The sequence below is a fragment of the Alternaria novae-zelandiae genome (assembly GCF_023758075.1).
Source record: "Alternaria novae-zelandiae strain BMP 2774 chromosome Unknown scaffold_2, whole genome shotgun sequence".
NCBI lineage: Eukaryota > Fungi > Ascomycota > Dothideomycetes > Pleosporales > Pleosporaceae > Alternaria > Alternaria novae-zelandiae.
The window spans coordinates 2,788,386-2,809,164 of record NW_026056962.1 but is presented as its reverse complement, the minus strand read 5'-3'; the positions used below and the strand labels follow the sequence as shown (position 1 = coordinate 2,809,164).

General features: G+C 54.4%; 6 protein-coding genes across 6 annotated transcripts; 3 read left to right on the top strand and 3 right to left on the bottom strand.

Annotated features, from left to right (window-relative positions):
* Positions 1-1,380: 1,380 nt before the first annotated feature.
* On the top strand, positions 1,381-3,942 carry J4E88_001953 (uncharacterized protein; the record flags this gene model as incomplete). Its single annotated transcript, XM_049395620.1, has 1 exon — positions 1,381-3,942. The coding sequence occupies one exon, from the start codon at positions 1,381-1,383 to the stop codon at positions 3,940-3,942; it is 2,562 nt and encodes an 853-aa protein (XP_049259484.1).
* Positions 3,943-4,116: 174 nt separating this feature from the next.
* On the bottom strand, positions 4,117-5,341 carry J4E88_001952 (uncharacterized protein; the record flags this gene model as incomplete). The annotated part of the gene is made up of 2 exons (XM_049395619.1): positions 4,117-4,853; positions 4,930-5,341. 2 exons carry the CDS (start codon positions 5,339-5,341, stop codon positions 4,117-4,119), a joined length of 1,149 nt encoding a protein of 382 aa, XP_049259483.1.
* A 1,657-nt stretch (positions 5,342-6,998) lies between these two features.
* Positions 6,999-9,129, bottom strand: J4E88_001951 (uncharacterized protein; the record flags this gene model as incomplete). The annotated part of the gene is made up of 4 exons (XM_049395618.1): positions 6,999-7,439; positions 7,485-7,737; positions 7,784-8,785; positions 8,948-9,129. 4 exons carry the CDS (start codon positions 9,127-9,129, stop codon positions 6,999-7,001), a joined length of 1,878 nt encoding a protein of 625 aa, XP_049259482.1.
* A 1,247-nt stretch (positions 9,130-10,376) lies between these two features.
* On the bottom strand, positions 10,377-14,022 carry J4E88_001950 (uncharacterized protein; the record flags this gene model as incomplete). The annotated part of the gene is made up of 4 exons (XM_049395617.1): positions 10,377-10,673; positions 10,722-13,474; positions 13,522-13,963; positions 14,014-14,022. The coding sequence occupies 4 exons, from the start codon at positions 14,020-14,022 to the stop codon at positions 10,377-10,379; spliced, it is 3,501 nt and encodes a 1,166-aa protein (XP_049259481.1).
* Positions 14,023-14,284: 262 nt separating this feature from the next.
* Positions 14,285-15,717, top strand: J4E88_001949 (uncharacterized protein; the record flags this gene model as incomplete). Its single annotated transcript, XM_049395616.1, has 3 exons — positions 14,285-14,434; positions 14,485-14,625; positions 14,674-15,717. The coding sequence occupies 3 exons, from the start codon at positions 14,285-14,287 to the stop codon at positions 15,715-15,717; spliced, it is 1,335 nt and encodes a 444-aa protein (XP_049259480.1).
* A 595-nt stretch (positions 15,718-16,312) lies between these two features.
* Positions 16,313-17,879, top strand: J4E88_001948 (uncharacterized protein; the record flags this gene model as incomplete). Its single annotated transcript, XM_049395615.1, has 3 exons — positions 16,313-16,542; positions 16,742-17,135; positions 17,184-17,879. The coding sequence occupies 3 exons, from the start codon at positions 16,313-16,315 to the stop codon at positions 17,877-17,879; spliced, it is 1,320 nt and encodes a 439-aa protein (XP_049259479.1).
* Between the last annotated feature and the right edge of the window lie 2,900 nt (positions 17,880-20,779).

Below are 20,779 nucleotides of genomic sequence, written 5' to 3'. Positions count from 1 at the left end.
GGTAGCTTATAGAGGCGGTGCGTGTGCAAGCCGAGCGGGGCGGCTTAAGGCAGAAGGGCTACACGCCATCCTCGATTCGAGCATACTGCTTACGCCGGAATCCCAAAAGACTGCCTTACAAGAAGACGCGCCTTTGATCTTGAATGGGGCCCGGAACTGGGTCGCGTTGGTTCGCTACATACTTCTGCAGTGTCAATGAAGAAGTATCCTGAACGCTTCGTGATTACGATCATGTAGCTAGACAGTGGTATAAGATAGCATGCTAAGTGGGCTTTCGAAATGTCTATCGACCTACTAATTGTACGCCGCAGTATACTACCTAGGCAGCGGATGGTCTGCAGTATGCGGAGGTGATGTTCATATTCGAGGTGAGCAGTTGAAATTATTCCGTCGGTTGCAAAGACAGCGAGAGACGGCGACGGCCTTGTTCATGGCTCTTGCAGAAGTTGTGGTCGCAATGAACGAAGGCAGGCTGCCGCGTGCGAGCCGGAGCCCCACATCGCCAGGACCGTGCGTTGACACGTTCGCCACCGGAAGACCTCGGGATAGACAACACTCCATGACCTAGACGACCGCACTTCTCACAACGACACTTTACACGCTTCATTTCACACGAAATGCAAACCTGGTATCAGCGTTGCAACCGCAGGTTTTGGCCATCGTATGCCGATTTGCAGGCAGATGGCTAACCCGGACGATCCCCACTCAATGACTTCAAGCTAATGAGTGTAGCCAAAAGGTCCCGAGGTCGCATACGTGACTGTGGACGGTCTCGTCACTACTTGAGAGCAGCTGCTTCAGAAGACATGCTCGAATTGCAGCCGTCTCTGACCAACATGACAAAGCTTCCATTCCCGTCATTCTTTGGCAGTCGTCGAACAAAACTATGTTCTCCTCATGTCGTCCCATATCATCACATTGCCTAAAGCTATCGCACTCCTACGATGTCTTTGTGTTATCAATTTCTGCAGCGGGCATCGACATCACAGAGAATTTGCTACTCGGAGCTTTGGACTGATCGAGTTTACTTTGATTAGTCCTCTTGCCATGGAAGGAGCAAGGATGTCGAAAGAGCAGAGTCGCACTAGATGCTCATCACATCTATTTGTCGATGTGTTGGTCTAGTTTTGGTCGCAGGTAGGCAGCGCGGCTCCATCCTCGTGTCTTATATATTACCCCCTTGGCTATGTTTGATCACTGTTGCCCACGCAACAGCAGTTCCTCTGTTCTGAAGCTCTCCTTCATTGCGAGCGCGCACGGACGACTTCGGTTTAGTATATCAGTCTAGCTATACCCCACCTCCAGGTACTTCGCTACATCCGACTTGCGACGCGACCAGTACACGTTGCCATATCCCTCACCCAATCTCCTTTGCCAATAATGGCGCTCACGCCCTTGCTATTCGATGCGTATCAGAAGTACAAGAGAGGAACCGAAGATCTCGTTCAATGGCTAGCTGAGACAGCCCGCGCCACTGGTACCGTCAACGACGTGTTCAGTGATAGTCAACAACGAGGGAAACCGCCTATGGGAGGTAGACTGAAGGGGAACGCCCGGAAAGAAGCAAAGAACGCCCCAGCTACGTACCAGATCACAGCTAGATCGTTCGTCACTCTTGCGACAGCTATCGCCAACGATGCGCGTGCATCTGTTCCAACCTCGGTCTTCGGAACCTTGCAGGCTGTCATTCGAGGTCGCAAAGATTGCGCAGTCTGGTACGCAAGCACTTCTGATTGTGCAGACAACGCCGTCAAGGAGAACAACGCGAGCCACCAATACTTCATCAAGACTTTGGAAGACGTCCTCGAAATCCTCAAGGCCGCCAAGAGGCCACCAGTCGAACGTCGGCAGCCCAAGACCACAAAGGCAGAAGCTATACGCACGAGTAACAAGTACGAGCTGCTGGAGAACGAGGCTCTCCCAGAGTCCGACCATATGCCCGAGATTATCGAGGTCCACGCCACACCCGCCAAGTCGAAGGTGACCTACAAGCTCGAAGAGTCTGAAACTGACGTTACCTTCGCCATCTACTGCTTTCTCATGGACGTTACAGATCTCAGGATTGCAGTCAGACGCACTTGGCGTGAGTTCGCGAACGGCGACATCGGTCTCCAGGCCGCCGCGCTAACCATGAACATCGCTCTGGCAATGATAGAGAAGTTGAGCAACGATTTTGAGGAAGCCAACCCTCGATTCAAGGACTCGAAAGGTCATAGTATGCACGGCGAACTCATCGGCTTCTTACAGCGCAGCCGCTCCAAGGTTGAACCAGGTTCGCCATTCGTCAATGCAACCAATGATTGTGGGGAGCCTTTCGCTTACAAACAAGAAAAGCAATCATTGAGCTTCAATACTGTCATATGCAAGCATGTCACAGAGTTGCTCCTCTTCACATTCAGTGACATAACGAAGAACGAAGAATTTCGATACTCCAACGATGAAAAGAGATTCCTCAAGTGTGTTTCACAGTTTGCAGCATCACCTTCGATAGAACCCCGTTTCATGGAAGAATACATGGTCCGAAAGGCTGCATTCGCCATGCTTCGCGAGGGCCGCCTGCAAAGCTGGATTTTTTTCTCGCTGCAAATATTCTGGGATATGCAAAGAGAGCTGGAGCGTCATTTATCTGTCGGTGAGGAGCTTCTCTACAAGATCGGACAGCAGATCATCACAGGATACCAAGCTTACCTCGACGTCAAGGGGTTTGAGGGGTTGGACGACGCCTATACACTCTCTCGTGAAAGCGTTATCGATCGCAAAGAGTTTGTCGAAGCCGTCATTGTCAATAAGAAGGCCCAGATGGGGTTCGATATTGATGAAAAACAATTACCGCTAAAATTCCGGAAGATACCTGGGTTCTCACTGTTGAGGTGCGATCCCGCGTTCTGCGGCGTACTCCTGGCCACCATGTGCAAAGAGTATCACGAAGTAGCCATCGAGTGTACGTCAAACGATGGTCAAATCATTGTGATGGCCCATCTGTATAACGCTGCTCAGTGTGCCGGATATTTACCTGAAGATCTGCGATGGGCAGATATGGAATGGTTGATCGAGCAGCAAGGTAGCGATTGGATCTTCATGGGCAAGAAACCACAACAAGACCCTGAATTCGGAAAACGCATCCTGCTGATCATGGGGAATGTGGCCCACGATTTCACCAAAGGTTACAGGCCTCGCACCAGCTCAACCTATGTTTCCCGCGTAAGTGGAAGACGTCGCCTCAGTTATCATTCCCAGTATCTCGAGTCGTCCGTTGACAGAAAGCCACGCGATAAGACGCATCAGAAAGTCAAGACCTTGGAAAAATGGCGTCAACAAAGACAGAAGGGGCCTGTACACGACGACGAACCAAGGAAAGACACGCTTGTCAAATCAGAGTTGCTGATTGGAGACGCTCAGAAAAAGTCTCACAATCCGCAAAAGCCGCTGTCTTCTCTGGAAAAGCTACGTATCTTCAAAGAGGTTGTTAGCAAAGATGAGACGGCTCTCACATTCGACGTGTTGCAGCTGCATATGCGATGCACCCAGGTACTGCTGCAGATCCACAAGTACGCTCGGAAGGTCGCACCGGTCGACTATCCAGCATTCATTTTCCAAGGAGATTCATGGTTGACCATCGCTATCCCTTGTATGCTATACAACTGGAAAAAGAATCAACCACACCACCCGTGTATCTTTCCGGTGGTAGGTATTATGCTCCGCAAGATGATTGAGAAAGAGGGGGATTCGGCTCTCAAGGGTGCTGCAGCGTTGCAGAAGAGTATGAAGGTCAAGTTCCCAGGATACCGGAAAGTGGATGAACCTAGCTTCGAAACCCCGTTGGAAGACTTGATCCCCGTTCAGCTGCGTACCGAGTTTCCATACTCGATGTATTGGCAAGTGGTGCAGGAACGATCGGGCAACTCTGGATATGGCTCTAGATTCGAGTCGGATGTGGATTAGGTTGCACCTTGGAAGAGATCATCGACACTTCTAGCTTCGCGCGAAGGGTAGATACTCGGCTCAACGTCTAGGCTTGCAGTACAGATGCAAACACTGAACGATACGCAAAAGTCTATACGTGAAAACATGGTCTTTGTCCCGAGGATTGATGAATTAAGTAACTATAGCTAACATCTAAATCCAGAGCATCGCAGTAAAGGCGCTGAGCACCAAGAGCCCTCCACCGAGACTCTTGCCCAAGACCGCACCAGACTCACCAGTCTGCTCGGCCACAGCCGCACTGCCCGTCGCACTTCCCGTCGGCGTCACACTAGCCATACTCGCACTCCCCGTAACATTCCCCGTCTCCATCGCATGCTCCCCGCCCACACCCCCATCCACATTAACATTAACCGTCGCACTCGCACTCGCGCTCGGACTAGCCTCCGTCTTCACCCCCTCACTACTCGCACTAGAACTCTTCTCCCCATCACCATCCCCACTCCCACTCTTCTTCACTTTCCCATCCCCGCCATCAACAACAATACTCTCAAACGACCCACTCAAATCGCCATACTGATAGCTGGAACCGGGATTCTGATTCCGCACCTCCACCTTCTCCACCACCATCGTAAAAGGCGCAGCGCTGTAATCCGTTTCGCCGCCGGCCCATTCAATAGTGCCGGGCGCGTTGTTGGGGTCGCCGCCGGCCCAGATGCCGATGCGGACGTTCATGGGGGTTTGGGGGTAGTTTGAGCCGCCGTTTGCGTCGGAGTAGGAGAGTGTGCGTTTGGGGGTGCCGTCGACGAGCCAGGTTGTCGAGGTGGAGGTCCAGGCGATGGTGTAGTTGTGCGATGTGGATTGGGTGTCGGGGATTGGGGCGTCGACTTCGCGGTCGTGGGTTGTGGTGTTGCCTTTGCCGAAGTAGTTTGCTGGGGGGATGTTAGTGGGGGGTTCTTATGGGGGGATACGAAGGTGGAAGGATAGGGAGAATGGTGGAGGACTTACTCTGCACATTCCCAGGTTGTCCACCTAGCCATTCCCAATCCACCTCATCTAGATCGTCACTCTCCAGAATGGCACTGCTCACTACGCCCTTGCCGGGCGCAGCTTTCATGACGAAGCTCACGCTGCCGAAGAAGATGTACCAGTTCGATTGAATAGTGGGTGCATCTCCGGCTTTGTTGATGGTGAACTCTGCTCCTTTCGACGTGTACTTCACATCGCCGGCAGTGACCTTCCAGTTCTCATCATCGGCACCGGTGGTGAAGTCGTGGGTGTAGACTGACTCGGAGAGTGCGGTGTCTGCTGGACAGGATTTCTTGGTTGGGTCGCAGTCTGTGGATGTTTGGGCGAGAGTTTGGGTAGCTGAGAAGAGGATGAGGGAGATAGGAAGTAAGGGGATGTTGGAGAGATGCATTATGTAAGATGTAGAATTAAGTCACTCTTCTGTCGATGGTGTGAACGAGTGACTTTGGAAGAGAGAGATGCCAGAGACAACGACAGTGAACTCGACGAAGTGGACAAAACAAGTCTTGAAGCAAGAGGCTGAAGATAAGCACAAGAAGAACCCGCGTACCCACCTACTTTAATCACAATCTACAAAGCTTGCCATGCTCAACCCTCCGCGTGGCACGCACCTCCCTCATCGCCGCAACCAAGGGGGTCACCAAACCACACCACTCCCCACAGCCCCAATCAAATTATCAAAGTGGATCCCTTGAATTACCATCGTCAGCTCCCAGATCACTCCCTGTACCCAAACATACGGGTGCCAGGACCAAGCATCCACCATTGATAGCGAGGACAGCTGCGGCGGGAACGAGAGGGTCAGGAGCGGTACGCGAATTACAGGTACCAATTCTCGGCCCGTGGTTAAAGCCGCGTGGGTTAATGACGACGCTCGACCCACTTGGCGATCCCGAAACTCAATATGCGAGGAGCTGGGAGTGTGGCTGGTGTGGTGCCTTGCTAAGTATAGGTACGCGAACACGGGGATTTGAGTTTTTGTACGACTTCGGGTTTTGGCAATGGCGCTGTTTGATAGGAGGTTTGTGTCGATTATCCATAATGTGCGGGTTGTGAGTGGGTGGCGCGCTGCGCATCCTCCATGTATCCTCGCACATACGGGTCGTGTGTGTGGGTCATCGCGGTACCGAGGTTTCTTGTACGACGAACACGATGTACATAATAAGTGCGTGAGATGTACGGTGTTGGTGTTGCATCGAGTGTTGTGGTGACACGATGATGTCGCATGCGCTTCTCCCGCCGAGACAAGCAACATTACTCAACGACCAGCGCGCAAGGAATGTGGGCAGCAGACACATTTCCAGGCGTTGATTCTCTTGTGAGGCAACACAGCTTGTGGCACAGCTAGGCATATCGGGTTCTTCCTATGCTGATGCACCGCTATACGACATGTCATTGACATCACGCAGGGGCTAGTTCTTCTTGCGGACTCTCTCATATCGCGTCACAGACCCCTTTCTTTTACAACTACCACGCTCGGGTCAACTCATTCATCAGCATTGTACCGCATCTCGCCTTCCCGTTTCCTTCTATAGCACGGCGCCGGCGAAACACGAAAGGCCCGGACAAGAATAAGAGCGAGAGCCGAACACGAGAAAGAACACTCGCAGTCGAGTCTCGGCCGGTCGACTTGACGTCTTGAGCCGATATGACTATGTTCGAGAACAGCGCTTGTGTTTATACACATTCGAAGCGATGCACTGGCATATCTCAGACACATTTAATCCACATCACAAGTTCGCACCACCACCATGTCCAGAGCATCTTCATGCAAAAGCGCACATCTACGTCCTTGAAAACCAAATTGCGAACGTTGCACTTAAAAGCGCACTATACAATTGAGTCATAATCGTAATGCTTCTATCGCGGTATCCCATTTCCAACAACAACACATTCACCCGCCAACCGTAACGAGCGCAGAGTACTGTTCCATTGCTCAGCAAAAACAGGCTAACCAGTGCAGTTCCATTCCCTCCCGTTCCACTATTCCACGTCTCCACGCACACCCTCTATAGATACGCAGCACTCAGCACCTTCCTCACCGCGTTCTACCGCGTCTTCTTGATTTCCGTCGCCCACCCCTCGATCCCCTCGCCCTTGCTACCAACCGGGATATTCAAATCCACACCCTCCATGCCTTTTGTGTCTTTCAAGAATTCGTGTCCTGCCATTCCGCCCGCGTTTGCGCGGTCAACGGGTAGTAGTTCCAACATGGGTAACAGGAAATCGGCAATCTTCTTACTCTCCTCTGAGCTGAAATGATATTTCTCGTGGAGGACGTCGGGAAGGGCCCAGTGTCGTAATCGGTGAATGTTACGCAGCTCGCCTTTGCGGTTGAATATCTCCTGTGACCATTTTCCCGACATGCAGAGGCCCTTCGGGAAGGTGCCTAGTAGCTCGATGATTTGTGCGATGTGGTCGTCGTCTTTGCCGTACTTTGTGCCAGATTGTGGGTCGAAGAGGTAGTCGCCGGTGATCAATTCGAATGTCTGGATTTGTTAGTCTGCGCCTTTCAAGTTTGGTGGGTTCCATACCATCGCGGCCATACTCCAGACATCGGTACTGGCACCCCATTTGCTACCCAGGATAACTTCTGGTGACCTATATTGCCTGGTCTGGATGTCGTTGGTAAAGTGATGTCCAACCCAGCAGGCGTTTCCAAGATCGGCAATCTTCACTGATATAGTTTCGAAGGCGTTTTCGACTTGCTGCTCGAGCTCGGTTTTGCCGGACGAGCTGCTGGGTTTATCCAGGCTGATACCCGATACCTCCTTAGTAAGGAGATCACTAACAAGATCAGTATACACTTGAACATGGACGTGAGATGACTTACGCGGACTTTTCTCGTTGCTTTTGCGCGTCGTCGTCGCTCGACTTGATTCCGAGCCGTTCTGCCATTGACAGGCTGGGGCCGGCAGATGGAGTTGCTAGAGCACCACTCATTACGACACCGTCTGACGAAGAAGGAGGACTCGGGATAGTCGTGGGGGAGTCTTTACCTGTACCCTCGCTCATAACCTTGTTGAGACTTTGTGTGTTGCCGGGGAAGCTGGAGAGCTCGGCGTGGTTGAAGCTCGCGTTGAGCGGGCTGGGGAGCGGCTGACTGCCTGTGATGAGGGTCCTCCGTCTCCGCCTGCCGTTTCTAACGCTGTCTTCGCTGTCCTTCTTCTTCGGCTCGTCTTTTACGTATGTTTTTACGATCTGCTCGACGTCGCCGATTTCGATGAGAACATTCTCAGGCTTCAGGTCGGTGTGGATGATGCCGCATTCGCGATGGAGGTAGTCGAGGCCCAGCAAGACCTGCTTTGTGATCTGCTTGACCAGCGGCATTGGTATACCGCGGTGGTTCCACCTCTTGATCAGGCCCAGTAAATTCTCTCCCAGCACCTCAAACACCATGCAGACGTGGACGCCGTTGGGGCCCTTGTGGTTGAACGAATCGAGGAGGCTGACGACATGTTTCCGGCCGGGGTGGTTCTCGTTCGCGTCGACCACCTTCTTGAGGAGCTTAATCTCGTCGAGGGCGGTCTCGGTGTAGTGCGCAGCGGAGCGCACGACCTTGAGGGCGACGTGCTTGCCGCTGGTGTTATCCCTCGACAGCCAGACGGTCGAGAAATGGCCCCACCCAAGCTTGCGCACAATCGTGTACTTGCCGTCCTTGTACTCCTCACCGACCTGCACGGGGTGGTAGCCGCCCTTGCAGTAGTCCTCCGAGTCCTCCTCGTCGGCTGTGTTCTCGGCCTCATCGACCGACGACGACGACGAGTCGGGCGAGTGGCTTAATTGGTTTCCGTACATCTTGTGCTGGGCGAGCGGCGAGTTGGCGTTCTGCACACTGCGGGGTTGAGGTCAGTATAAGGTTGCGGCAGTCAGGGCATGTCGGGCGCATTAAAATAAGTGAAAGAGGGGGGCGCAGGCTGGGCGGGCGGGAGGGGTGAGGCTGCAAGCGGTGGTGGAGGGTAGTGGTTGCGGGTGGTGGTGGTGGTGGTGAACGTACTTGTACTGAAAGGAGCCCGTCGAGCCAGCGGGCGAGGCGTTCTGGTTGCCCTGGTTCTCCGTGGTGATGATGGGCTTGAGGTCCTGGCCCTTCCGTCGCTTCTTGCCGCCGTTGCTGTTGGCAGCCTGCGCGACCTGCTTGGCCTTGTTGATGGCCGCTTTCTTCATGTCGGTGCCATTCATGGTGGCTTTCCCCGCCACGCGCTGGGCTGTGGGCGGGACTGAGGCTCGAGGGCTGCTGGGATGTGCGTGTGCGGTTAGGCGCTCCGGACGCGTTGGGCAGCGCTCATGGGCAGACGCAGTCTATGTATGGGCTTCAGGTGTATAGCGAGGGCAGTGTGGCTCTTCTGTCGCACTGCCTCGCGATTTCTTCAATTGCTGGACACGGGCTTAGCGCTCCCCTCGCCAGCCTATCGATGTCGGGGCTCTGATTGGTGCTCTGGTGGGGGTTTGCACGGGTGCGCGATGCTGCGACAACCACGGGAGATGACTCGCTGGGAGAGATGCGTGATTAATCAAGTCCGACTCGCTTCTCGGAGAATTCGATGCGACTTGGGATGATGATAGAGATGGTGACGGATGGCTGGAGCGCGTCAAAGCCGGAGGAAGCGGTAAGGAAGCAGGCCAGACGAATTATGACATCAGTCGACGCCTACAAATAGTCGCCTGCTACCACATTAGTTCCACGCAAGCCAGTTTTGCCCAAAGCCTTGCGTCTTGTTGACTTAGCGCAGCGAGCACCTTGCCTAGACATACCGGGCCGGTAGCAATTTAGCAATGTGGTAGGTTTGAGCCAGCAATGCTTGTTGTTGCGACCCGATCTGCAGCACACGTGGGATGTCAACATCACGCATACCGACGAGCGACAGCACTTGCAAGGTCCCTGCGCTGCATCCTCTGTACCGTACGATTCGGAAGTCACATCTAGCAACTCCCATTGCCTACGCATTATAGTAAATGCCTCCACCGCCCCTCCACCTCCCCTCCGCCTCCCCCACCCACCCAATGTCAACATCAGCATACCGACTGCACCTGAGACCTGGACCACATCATACCACATCTGTACCTTCCAATTCATCATTAATACCGCGCCTAGGATGCGTCATCTGTACTGTTCTATTGAGCAGCTAACACTGATGTTTCGCGTTGAAAGCGCCTATTCGAGAAAGAGCTATGCCCAGCCCAACCTGTAGGGCAGGCAGGAGCAGCCATTGCGACCCACCACTATATAATACATCCGCATCCAAACCTGACCTTCAAAGAAGAAACCGCTATGCAAAACTATAAACGTCCCGTATCCTACATTCGCGCGCCATCCATTAGCAGCCCTGTAACACCTGACCTGCGCGTCACGCTCAAAGCATGCATCTCGTATATCCCTCACTGCGGAGAGCCGCATCCCACCACCACCATCATCACCACTACCACTTTCACTTCGCACTCACAGCAGCCATCCACTTCTGCTCATCCTGCTTATCGAAATGCAGCAGCATGCCCAGCACAGGAATAAGCTGTTGCTGATACTTCTTGTCTCGCTGCTCCAAAAACTGCAGGAGCACGTTTTTCAGGTACACGTAGTCGATTGCTTCTTGGATTGCTCCACCGCCCCTGGCACGCGGTGAAGCTAGTTGCGACCGTGAGGACTCGACTGAGGAGCGTGAGGATTGCGGGACGGGGGTGGAGCTGGAGCCGCGGGCTTTGAGTGTGCGGAGTTCGTCGGACATTGTCTGTAGGGGGTTAGTATAGAACATGTAAGGTGTTGTGGGAGTATGTACCTTGCTGGACTTTTGGAGCTTCTCGAGACGGCTCTGGGTCTCGTCAAATGCTCGTCGCAGATCGCTCTTTTCTTTTTCTAGCTCGTGGGCTTGTTTCTCGCTTTCGTCCAGTGCGTCTCGGAGTTGGCTCATCGCAAGCCTGACCTCAGAAGCCTCTTCGCTGGCTTGTGCGGCCCGTTTCTCGAGATCCTCCGTCTGCTTGCGGAGCGCCCCTTCGGAAGCAACCAGGTCCTCTTTGTCTTCCACAGCGCGTGCTTGTGCGCGTTCGGCGTCGCGCACCTTTTGTTTCAGTTCTTCGAGCTCCCGAGCGCGTCGGCGGCTGAATGTGCTAGCTTGTTCTTCTGCACGTTCGCGTTCTTCAACGGCAAGGTCGAGGCGCTCTTGCATCTCACGTACCCGCGTATCAGCCCGTCCTTGTGCATCGTTCAACAGCCTCCTCATTGTCTCAGCCTCGCGTCCACGTTCGCTGAGTAAGCGATGCGCATCGGCAAGCTCTTCTTCTAGGCTTTCGCTTCGGGCGCGGACCTCTTTCATCTGGGTGCTCATTTCTTGTACCTGGTCCTGCATGCTGCTGACAAAGTCCTGCGCGCTCGCAGATTGCGCCGACTTCATCTGGATCTCTTCACGTAGACTGCCCACCTCCCGCGTGAGCTTTGCGACTTCCTCTTCCAGATCGTGAACCTTCTGACGTGATGCCTTGAGCTCGTCTTGTGCCTTCTTGGCATCTTTCGTCAACTTATCCCGGCTCTCAATGACATCCTTTCGCTCCGTTTCCGAGTTTTGGAGGTCTCGCTGGATCTTCTTGTTAGTCTCCTCCAGCGCAAGCCTCTGGCTGGTTTCTTGTTTGATTTTGTCGTTGAGTGTCTTGATATCGCTCTCCTTGCTCGACAGCTGAGACTTGTATTCGGTAATCTCCGATCTGAGGTCTTTCTCGCGGTTTTCCAGCCGGCGGACTTCTGTAGTCTTAGTGGAAAGCTCGTCCTTGGTGCTACGCAGCTCCGCCACCTCCTTGCGCAATGATGTCAGCTCCGGTTGCGCCTTTTGCAGCACCTCTCGCATTTCGGTGAGGTCTTTGAAGCGGGATGCCGCGAGCTTTTCTGCAACCGAAAGATCTGTCTGCAATGTCTCTGCCTTTGACTTGAGCTCCGTGAACTCGGCGGTCAGCGCCTCTCTTTCTTGTTGCGACGACTCGTTTGATGCTTTGCTGGTCTTCAACTCAGCGATCTCAGCCTCAAGCTTGCTAAGATTTTCTTGCAGCGCCGCCTTCTCGGCTTGCAGTTCCTTGACCTTATCCTTGGCCTCAGTGTGTTCAAGGCCATAGTCAAGAAGGTCTTGACGCAGGGTATCGATCTCTTCCTGCATGTCTTCTTGATCTTTTGCCCTCTTGCTGAGGCGGTCGATAGTCGACGCCTTCTCCGCGACTTCGGTTTGCAATGTTTCGATAGCTGCGACCTTCTCTTCAAGGTCAGACTTAAGCTGCGCGACATCTTTCAAAGCGTCTTCAAGTTGGGACGGCGAGAATTCCGCATCACGAGGGCTAAGAAGGCCTTCAGCATCTCCAGCTTCACTGGGTGTTGCTTCAGGTGTCAACGTTCCACTGGCCTCAGGTCCCTTTCCGCCCTTCTTGTTCTTCTTGTTCTCCTTGGCACGTGCTCTCTTCTTGGCTGCTGCGCTCTGGGGAGCTTGTGCTGGGGTCGCTTGCGGCTGCTGGACTGGTTCGGGTTTGGTCGACTTCTTCTCGTCGTTGGCTTTCTGCAGGTCCTTCTTCGCTTGCTCGAGCTCGACCAAAGCGCTATCGCGTTTTGCCTCTGTAGTCTTTAGTTGCTCGCGAACTTTGCCGAGCAATCCGTCCATAGTCTCGTTCCGCTTCTCGGCCTTGGCTTGTGTTTCGCGCAGTTGCGAGAGTTCACCCTGGAGTTGTTCGATTCGCTCCTTGAGCTCTTGCACCTGATCATCTTCCACAATCTTCTCTCCCTTGTCCGCATGTAGCTCTTCCAGTTCCTTGGATGTTGTGTCAAGCTTCGTCTTGAGTTCGGCGATGGTCCTTTCATTCTGGTCATGAGTATCCTTGTGCTTGTGTAGCTCTTCCTCGGCGCTTTCAACCTTCGACTTGAGATCCACAATGGTGTTGTTGAGCTCCTTTTCGCGGTCGTCGGCGTCCCTTTGTAGTCGTTGATGGGTGTCCTTGAATGTGTTCAGATCGTTCGTCGTAGTCTCCAGGTTCTGCATGAATGACTGTGCCGATTCCTGAGCCGTAGAAAGCTCTTCCTTGAGCGACTTGTTCTCCTCCTCGAGCTTTCCGACCTTCTCCTCGCTTTCCTGCAATTGTGTCTGCAGGCGGGGCAGCTCGCTGTCGTACGAGAAGAAGTCTTCCGTGTCTTCGGTGCTCTCAGTTTGCTTGGACGCTTTGGAGGGTGACGACGGCGCGACGGACTCGGTCTGTGTTGTAGAATCGTCCGGTACAGCCTCGCTGGCAGCCGGCGCCTGGGACTTCAGCGTCTCGACCTCAGCCGTAGCCTCCTTCGCGCGCTTCTCGGCGTCCTCCAGCTTCTTGTTGAGCTCATCGCGCTCCTTGGAAACCCGCTTGAGTTCCTCCATGAGCATGTCACTCTTGACGTTCAGTTGGCCTAGGTATTCAACGAATGCGCCCGTGTCGCTGATGGAAGTGAGAGGGGTGTATTCGCGTAGGGAGCTCTCGAAAGCCTCGATTGCGCCCACTCTGGCGTGTGCGATGCGGTACGACCGAAGGAGTTCTGGAGGGGGATTAGCTTGGCGCATACATAGGGAAGGCGTCACTCACCCGTATACTTGGGGTCCAGCTTGTCCAGCCTGCGCAATCGCAATTGGATCTCGCGCGGCAGCTCTGGTGGCTGCTCTGGCTTCACTTCCGCTTCGGCAGTCGGCCCCTCTTCCTCCTCCTTCTTGCCATCGCCATTCTCCGCATTCACTTCGGCGGGTTGCGCCTTCTCCTTTGGTCGCGGTGTGCCGGCTCGACTCGGCGGGTCATCTTCTTCTCCTACGACAAATTCCGGGTCAAACTCTGAGGGGTCAGGGCCCTTCCCTGCCGGCGCGGCCTTGCTGCTGTCGCCATCTTTCGATCTCGCTGTGCGCTTCGAGGGCGAGAGGTTGCGTGAGTTGGATCTCCGTGTTGTGGAGCTGGATCGTGGAGTCCCCGATGGTGAGGTGGCTTTCTGGCGCGCTTGCTCTTCTGCTATTCTGGCGTCGATGGCCCCCCGAATGCGCTGAGTCTTGTCAGCATGCCCATGATGCAACGTGGATGGGAATCGGTTACCTGGAACATGATGCTGCTGAATTATGAAGGAGTATAGAAAAACATGCAAAGTAGACAAGTAATACACTTTCCTAATGGAATATCAAACACGGAACCATGGGGACAAACCACTATTCTGACACGTTCTGGGGTCCGTCGCGGCTAGGTGACATGGATCGGGGACGCTGGACAGGCGCTAAAATCAGCCTTCGGTAAGCTAGTGCGGCGGGAATCCTCACTTTTTCTCTCGCTGCCCGTTCCCCCACCAGAACGACAACGATAATCCAGCACAATGGCAAACGTGGAGATTTCACTGCCGCTGCCGGTCCTGCCTGAGGGCTGGGCTGGTGAGAAGGACTTCAAGGCCATCGGCCAGCTGAGCGACGCCAACGACCGCAAGATCGAGCCTGTTGGCCCGCACTTCCTCGCCTACGCCCGCAGAGTATGTGCTTCGACGATGATTGGCATATGCAGTACTGACGAGTTCTACAGAAGCGCAACAAGCGCACTTTCTCCGAGGATGACCGCATCCAGGCGCAGGCCAACGTCAAGAGCGTCGAGGAGGAGGACCCTGATGATGTTGACGAGCCCGAGGACCCCGTCATGCTGCAGCGTGAAGCCAAGGACTGGAAGGTAGGGCGATTACACAGGCTATTGTACACTCTTACTAACATCTCCCAGTCACAAGACCACTACGCCGTACTCGGCATAACCCGCTACCGATGGAGGGCCACCGACGAACAGATCAAGCGCGCCCACCGCAGGAAGGTGCTCAAGCACCACCCCGACAAGAAGGCAGCCAAGGGCGGAACCGAGGACGACCAATTCTTCAAGTGTATCCAAAAGGCCCACGAGGTGCTTTCCGACCCCGTCAAGAGGAGGCAATTCGACTCCGTCGACGAGGGCGCTGAGGTTGAGCCACCATCCAAGAAGGACACACAGAAGGGCAACTTCTACAAGCTCTGGGGCAAGGTCTTCGAGGCCGAGGGACGCTTCTCCAACAAGCAGCCTGTACCCAAGCTGGGTAACGCCAACAGCACCAAGGAGGAGGTCGAGCACTTCTACAACTTCTGGTACAACTTCGACAGCTGGAGGACCTTTGAGTACCTGGACGAGGATGTGCCCGATGACAACGAGAACCGTGACCAAAAGCGTCACGTCGAACGCAAGAACCAAAACGCGCGTCGCAAGAAGAAGACTGAGGACACTACTCGTCTGAGGCACATGGTCGACGACTGTCTGGCGCTTGACGAGCGCATCAAGAAGTTCCGCCAGGCTGAGAACGCACAGAAGAACAAGCGCCGTCTCGAAAAGGAGGCTGCCGAGAAGGCCGCAAAGGAGGAGGCCGAGAAGAAGAAGGCCGAGGAGGCTGCAGCTGCAGCTGAGAAGGAGGCTGCTGAAAAGGCCGCAAAGGCCGACAACAAGAAGGCCAAGGAGGCAGCGAAGAACGCGGCAAAGAAGAACAAGCGTGTTGTGCGTGGTGCCGTTAAGGACGCCAACTACTTCCACGGTGCCGGCGATGCGCCCGCTTCCCAGGTCGATGCCGCTCTCAACGACGTTGATCTCATCATCGTAAAGCAGGACAACGAGGAGTTGGCTGCATTGACCAGCAAGCTCAACGGCGTCAAGGATGCCGGTAAGATCAAGGAGATCTTCCAGGAGGAGGCCCAGCGTCTCATTGGTGCTGCAAAGCTTACGCAGGGCGAGCTCAAGGCTCTGGCTTGAAAAGCGGCTCAGGCTGCACCCACTTCTTGATAGACGTTGTTTAGACTTGGACGTAACGGGAATAATGATATGCATGATTCCATTTGTGACAAGCCCTCTTATCTTTCATCTCAAACTCAAGTCGAACTCGCAGCCAGCATTACAGCAACCCCCAGATTATTCACCCATCTGATGTCATGCTTTCACATGTGTCAAATGCATCCAGCGGGCGTTTCCGCGGCGGTCGGTACCAGGGTCTAAACATGATGGCGTGGATGCGGATCGCGCGACACACCACCAAGAAGCCAAGCGCTGCCGTCACCCGGAACAGGCAGTGCATTAACGACACCCAAAGTTTGGCTTGAGCCGGCATTCCTCTCTCACGACCACTGCGACACTACCACTACAATTCCCTCCGCCATCGTTAATCGCCCATTTACCCCGCGAGCACTATTTCCCCGCGCCAAGGACCCCTACACGACGCACAGCAGCACCGATCGCCTGCGCAAGCCCACGCAGCCAGCAGGTTTCTCGCGGTCGGACCTCACTGGCACTGCGCTCGCCTGATTGGATTTGGCCGACGACCTCGTGCCCGCAATCTCACTCCGACATCACTATGAGCGCGTCCCCCACGTCCAGAGACGGCCGGCATGCGTCTCCAGCGCCGCGAAAGTCCTCAGGGCCCTACAAGGTCAGCCCGCTGCAGCTCCCCACGGGCGGACACCTCGCGCAGGACGAGGTACGCCGGCCGTCGATACAGTTTCTGGCGCACAGGAATCAGTCGCTACCCAGAGGCCAACCCAGGCCCCGTGAACGACGCCGGTTGTCGTCACCGCCGCCTCCACCGTAAGTATTGGTTCGCTCATGCCTCATGCACCCCGGGTATATCTAAGCTTTGCGCTACTTTGCGCCCGTCTTCCTCTTTCCATGTACTTATGGCGCACAAATGGCGAAGTATGCTTCCGGCGTGCTAGAGCTCAGATGGGCACTTAGCTCCATATCTTGCGAATACCTTGTAAGGCCCTTGGACTGACACTTCACTCAGCGTCTTTCAACCTCGGGTATCTTTCGACACCTTCGACAAGCCCGCAGACTTCATCGAGGAGAGCTCATTCACACTCATCGCCAAGCACAAGGACTACGAATACACAAAGCGTTCGCGGACGTTCCTCTGTGGTTTCGACGAGAACGAGTACTCGGTATACGCCCTACAATGGCTCATCAACGAGCTAGTCGACGACGGAGACGAAATAGTATGTCTCAGAGTAGTCGAGAAGGAGGATGCAATAGCAGGAGACCGCAGCGTAGAGACTGGGCGGTATCGCGTGGAGGCTGACAACACCATGGCCGACATACAAAGTCGAAATCACGACAACAAGGCGATCAATCTGATATTGGAGTTTTCCATCGGTAAGGTTAACAAAGTTATCGACGACATGGTTAGTCTTCCGCGGTCGCGTAGCTGTTTCATATCTAACAGCAGACAGATCAATCTCTACGAACCAGCAATTCTGGTAGTCGGGACACGAGGCAAGAGCTTGGGCGGATTCCAGGGACTGCTTCCTGGCAGTGTGTCGAAATACTGTCTACAACATTCGCCAGTACCTGTCATTGTCGTACGCCCCACATCGAAACGCGACAAGGCGAAGAGCAAGCGCACCAACGATCCAGACCGCCAGGGTTACAGAGAAATTCTGGCGAAGAGTGAGAGCCTTCCTGAATTTAACAGCCCTCGTAACAGCTTCTTCGCAAATGAAGACGAGGCAGCAATAGTTGGGGGAGCGGCAACCGCACCGAAACCCGCCGTAGAGGCGCATCCTCTAGCACAAGTGGAACAAGCGCCAGACAGCAGCGAGGACGAGGAAGAAACTCGCACCACCACTGTGGTCAATGACTTGGTCAATGATGATCCACGAAGCCCTGGCCCGATGATGAAGAGCCCACATCTACAGAATCTGAGCAGCCCAGAGCTTAGTAGCCAGTCTGGTAGCGACGACGAAGATGGCGATGGCGGAGTCTCGACTTCGGGAACTTCGGCAGTAGAAAAAGCATCGATCGCAACGGGGCAGACAAGTGTTGGCGAGGGAGACGCAGGCGGTGGGAATGCGTCAATGTCGTACATGGACAGTCTCACAAGTGGAGCGAAGGAGTCGAAGGAATCGAAGGAATCACAGGGTGCATAGTGGAAGCATCAATCAAGGATCGGGGTGCGAAGGGAGGCAGTGTGAGTCTCGTGGAAAATATGTCGTTTGGCCAGACTAATTCTGGACCGCGTCATGAAGGGTGGTGAAGGAGACATGGGCGGTGGAAACCGTCGGTGTCGTACATGAATAGACACGGGTGCAACTCGAAGAGCCCCAAAGACACACCCGCACATTATGGCGCAAAGGGAATTGGGGGCGCATAGTTTTAGCATTCAATACCCAAGATATCTCGTCTCTCACATCAGCCTCAAAGATAGCAGACTGTGGTGTTTCATGTGCTCCTGCCAGACCCCGGTATGATCGACGCGATGACGTTTCGTGTGGCTTGACGCCGCGACATGCATGCGCGTTCCCGGCCCCAGTCCCTCATTGACTGATTGCCTCACTTGCGTAACCTTCCACATTCCCCCAAGACCCCCATGTGTCAACGTATCCATACCGCGCCGCGTAATCAATGGGTATCCGCACCTCGCCCATAACCAGGACAAACTGGCAATAGCCACCAGCCACACATTAGCTGCCGAATAACAAGACCGCCTATCCGATGATCCCGACTCTGCAAGACGACTGCGATGAGTGCATGCCGGACTATGCGCTGCACCGCAGCCCGATGACGGTCGCTATATCGGCGCTTCCTTTTATCGTCACCTTCCTCGTTGCTTCGGTCGCGGCGCAGAAGTTGTTCCCTATCTTATCAGGGAATGCGGATCGCAAAGCCCACCATGACAGCGCGCGACTGCCTGGGGCACCACAACGCGAACGCCCCTCCATACTGAGCAGTCTACGCCCAAATGCGCGATCGCTCGCCAGCATTCTCTTCTCGACCAACTTCGCCCTTTCTGCCGTACTCGCCGAGCTCATCCTCTGCGAAATCTCCAACACCGTCAACCGCGCCACGCGAACGTTAGCGCTCAAGATCACCCTTCCTTCTCTGCTCTTTCTGCTTGTCGTCGCGACACCGGCGATTGAGATTCACTCGATCATATCGGGGACTGGGCTGAATATTGGTGGAGAAGAGAAGAGTCGGCGACGGGCAGCATGGGTGTTGGAGCTGTGTGGGCTGGCGACATGGCTGGCGGGGTTTTGGTATCTTGGTCGGGGGCTCCTGGGCTCGTATCTGCATGAGGAGTCGTATGAACATGATCATACCTTCAGCGAGGGCTGCCTGGAGAGAATAGGCATTATTGGCATCAGCTTGATGGCTTCATTAGCTGGGTTTGCTGCTATATCCGCGCTTTGGCATACGTTTGGTGTCAAGTATCGCCCGGTAAGTCCTCGTCGTCTCCCAGGGACATAAGCATTTGCCAGATATACTAATTCTTCCTAGGTCACCGAATCAGACATCGGTCGCAAGCAAGCCGGCATACAAGCTACGAACGACATGCTCCTAACGAAGGAGAGTCGACTCCGAGCGGTCGAACGGAAACTCGCGGATAATCCTCAACAAGGCTTCATGGGCCGCGTAGTAGGCTCGATCCGTGGAAATCCCGACATCCAGGAGCGGAACACTCTACAACTAGAGATACAAGGCCTCGAGACTATGCGCCACACACTCCAGAACTCTCTGACAGTCCTCCAAAACCGTCGGCAGAACCAACTGCGATCGCATACTGCAAACGGGAGACTGTTCAACATCGTCTCATACGTCTTCGCCGTATATTGCGCATACCGCATCATTGCCACCACCGTCACAACTCTCCGCCGCTTCTCCTCACCAAACGCGAGCTTCGCAAGCAGCGACCCCATTAACAATGTCCTCGCCCTCTTAGCCAAACACTGGGATCCCACCATCGACCGCGTAGCCTGGAGTCGTACCATCTCCTTCCTCCTCTCCGGCGTCATGCTCCTCCTCTCCTTCAACAGCGTCCTCCAAACCTTCTACCTCTTCGCCCGCGTCGTCCCCGGTCTCCTCCACCACGCCCGCACAAACTTCGCGCTTATCATCTCGCAGATCGCAGCAACTTACGTCATCAGCTCTGCACTGCTTCTTAGGAGTAACCTGCCGCCTGAGATGAAGAGCAAGATTGGGGATGCGTTGGGTGCGCCGCTTGAACCTGGGTTTACGGAAAGATGGTTTGAGGGATGGTTTTTGGCGGCGAGTGCGGCGACGGTGTTGGGGCTTTGGGCGGGGAAGAGGTTGAAGGGGGGTGAGTGGGATGATGATTGTGAGGGGGGTGAGGGGGATGTTGAGATGGGGAAGAGGAGTACGTAGATGGATGTAGGGTTGTGTTGTGTATGCATTGAACATTGTCACCATGGATCTATCGCGAGTCTGTCCCTGCGCATACTGGATACATGATATCGCTCGCATTTCTTACGTGAATGATTAGTACGATGATACAGAGCATCCTGTAAGCTGTCTTTTGATTTCCTATTGACACACTGTAACTGGTTTACGCACGTAGTTCCATCGTTCTGGATTCATATCAAAGGTGTTCATGTGGAATTGCAAGGGCTACCTACTATTAGCTCGTGTCCAGCTTGCGTGTTGACGCGAGAGCTTTCTTAGACATCGAGTCCATTTTCCCATCAGTTAAAAAAAGGGCCGATAAGAATTCCCATACGAAACCTGCATCCATAACCCACATCTTCGGCGCGTCCACCGACATCTGCGGACCAGCTCGGCGAATGCCATCACCATTCAGTATCACAAAGAGGCAGCGCCCAACGCGTCAAGTGATGGATAGCCACCGGGTATCGCTGCATGAAGGCCAAATGAACCCATTCAGCAAGTCTGAGCCGCCCGCCCACCCGCGCTTGCTAAGCATGCATCACCTCTGGACCCGCAATAACGCGCCATGCGCGACGAGCCGTTTGATTGCAAGTTGACGTCGATGTTGCCCGATGCAGGCGCGTTCGCGTTGTGACGTCAGGTTGGT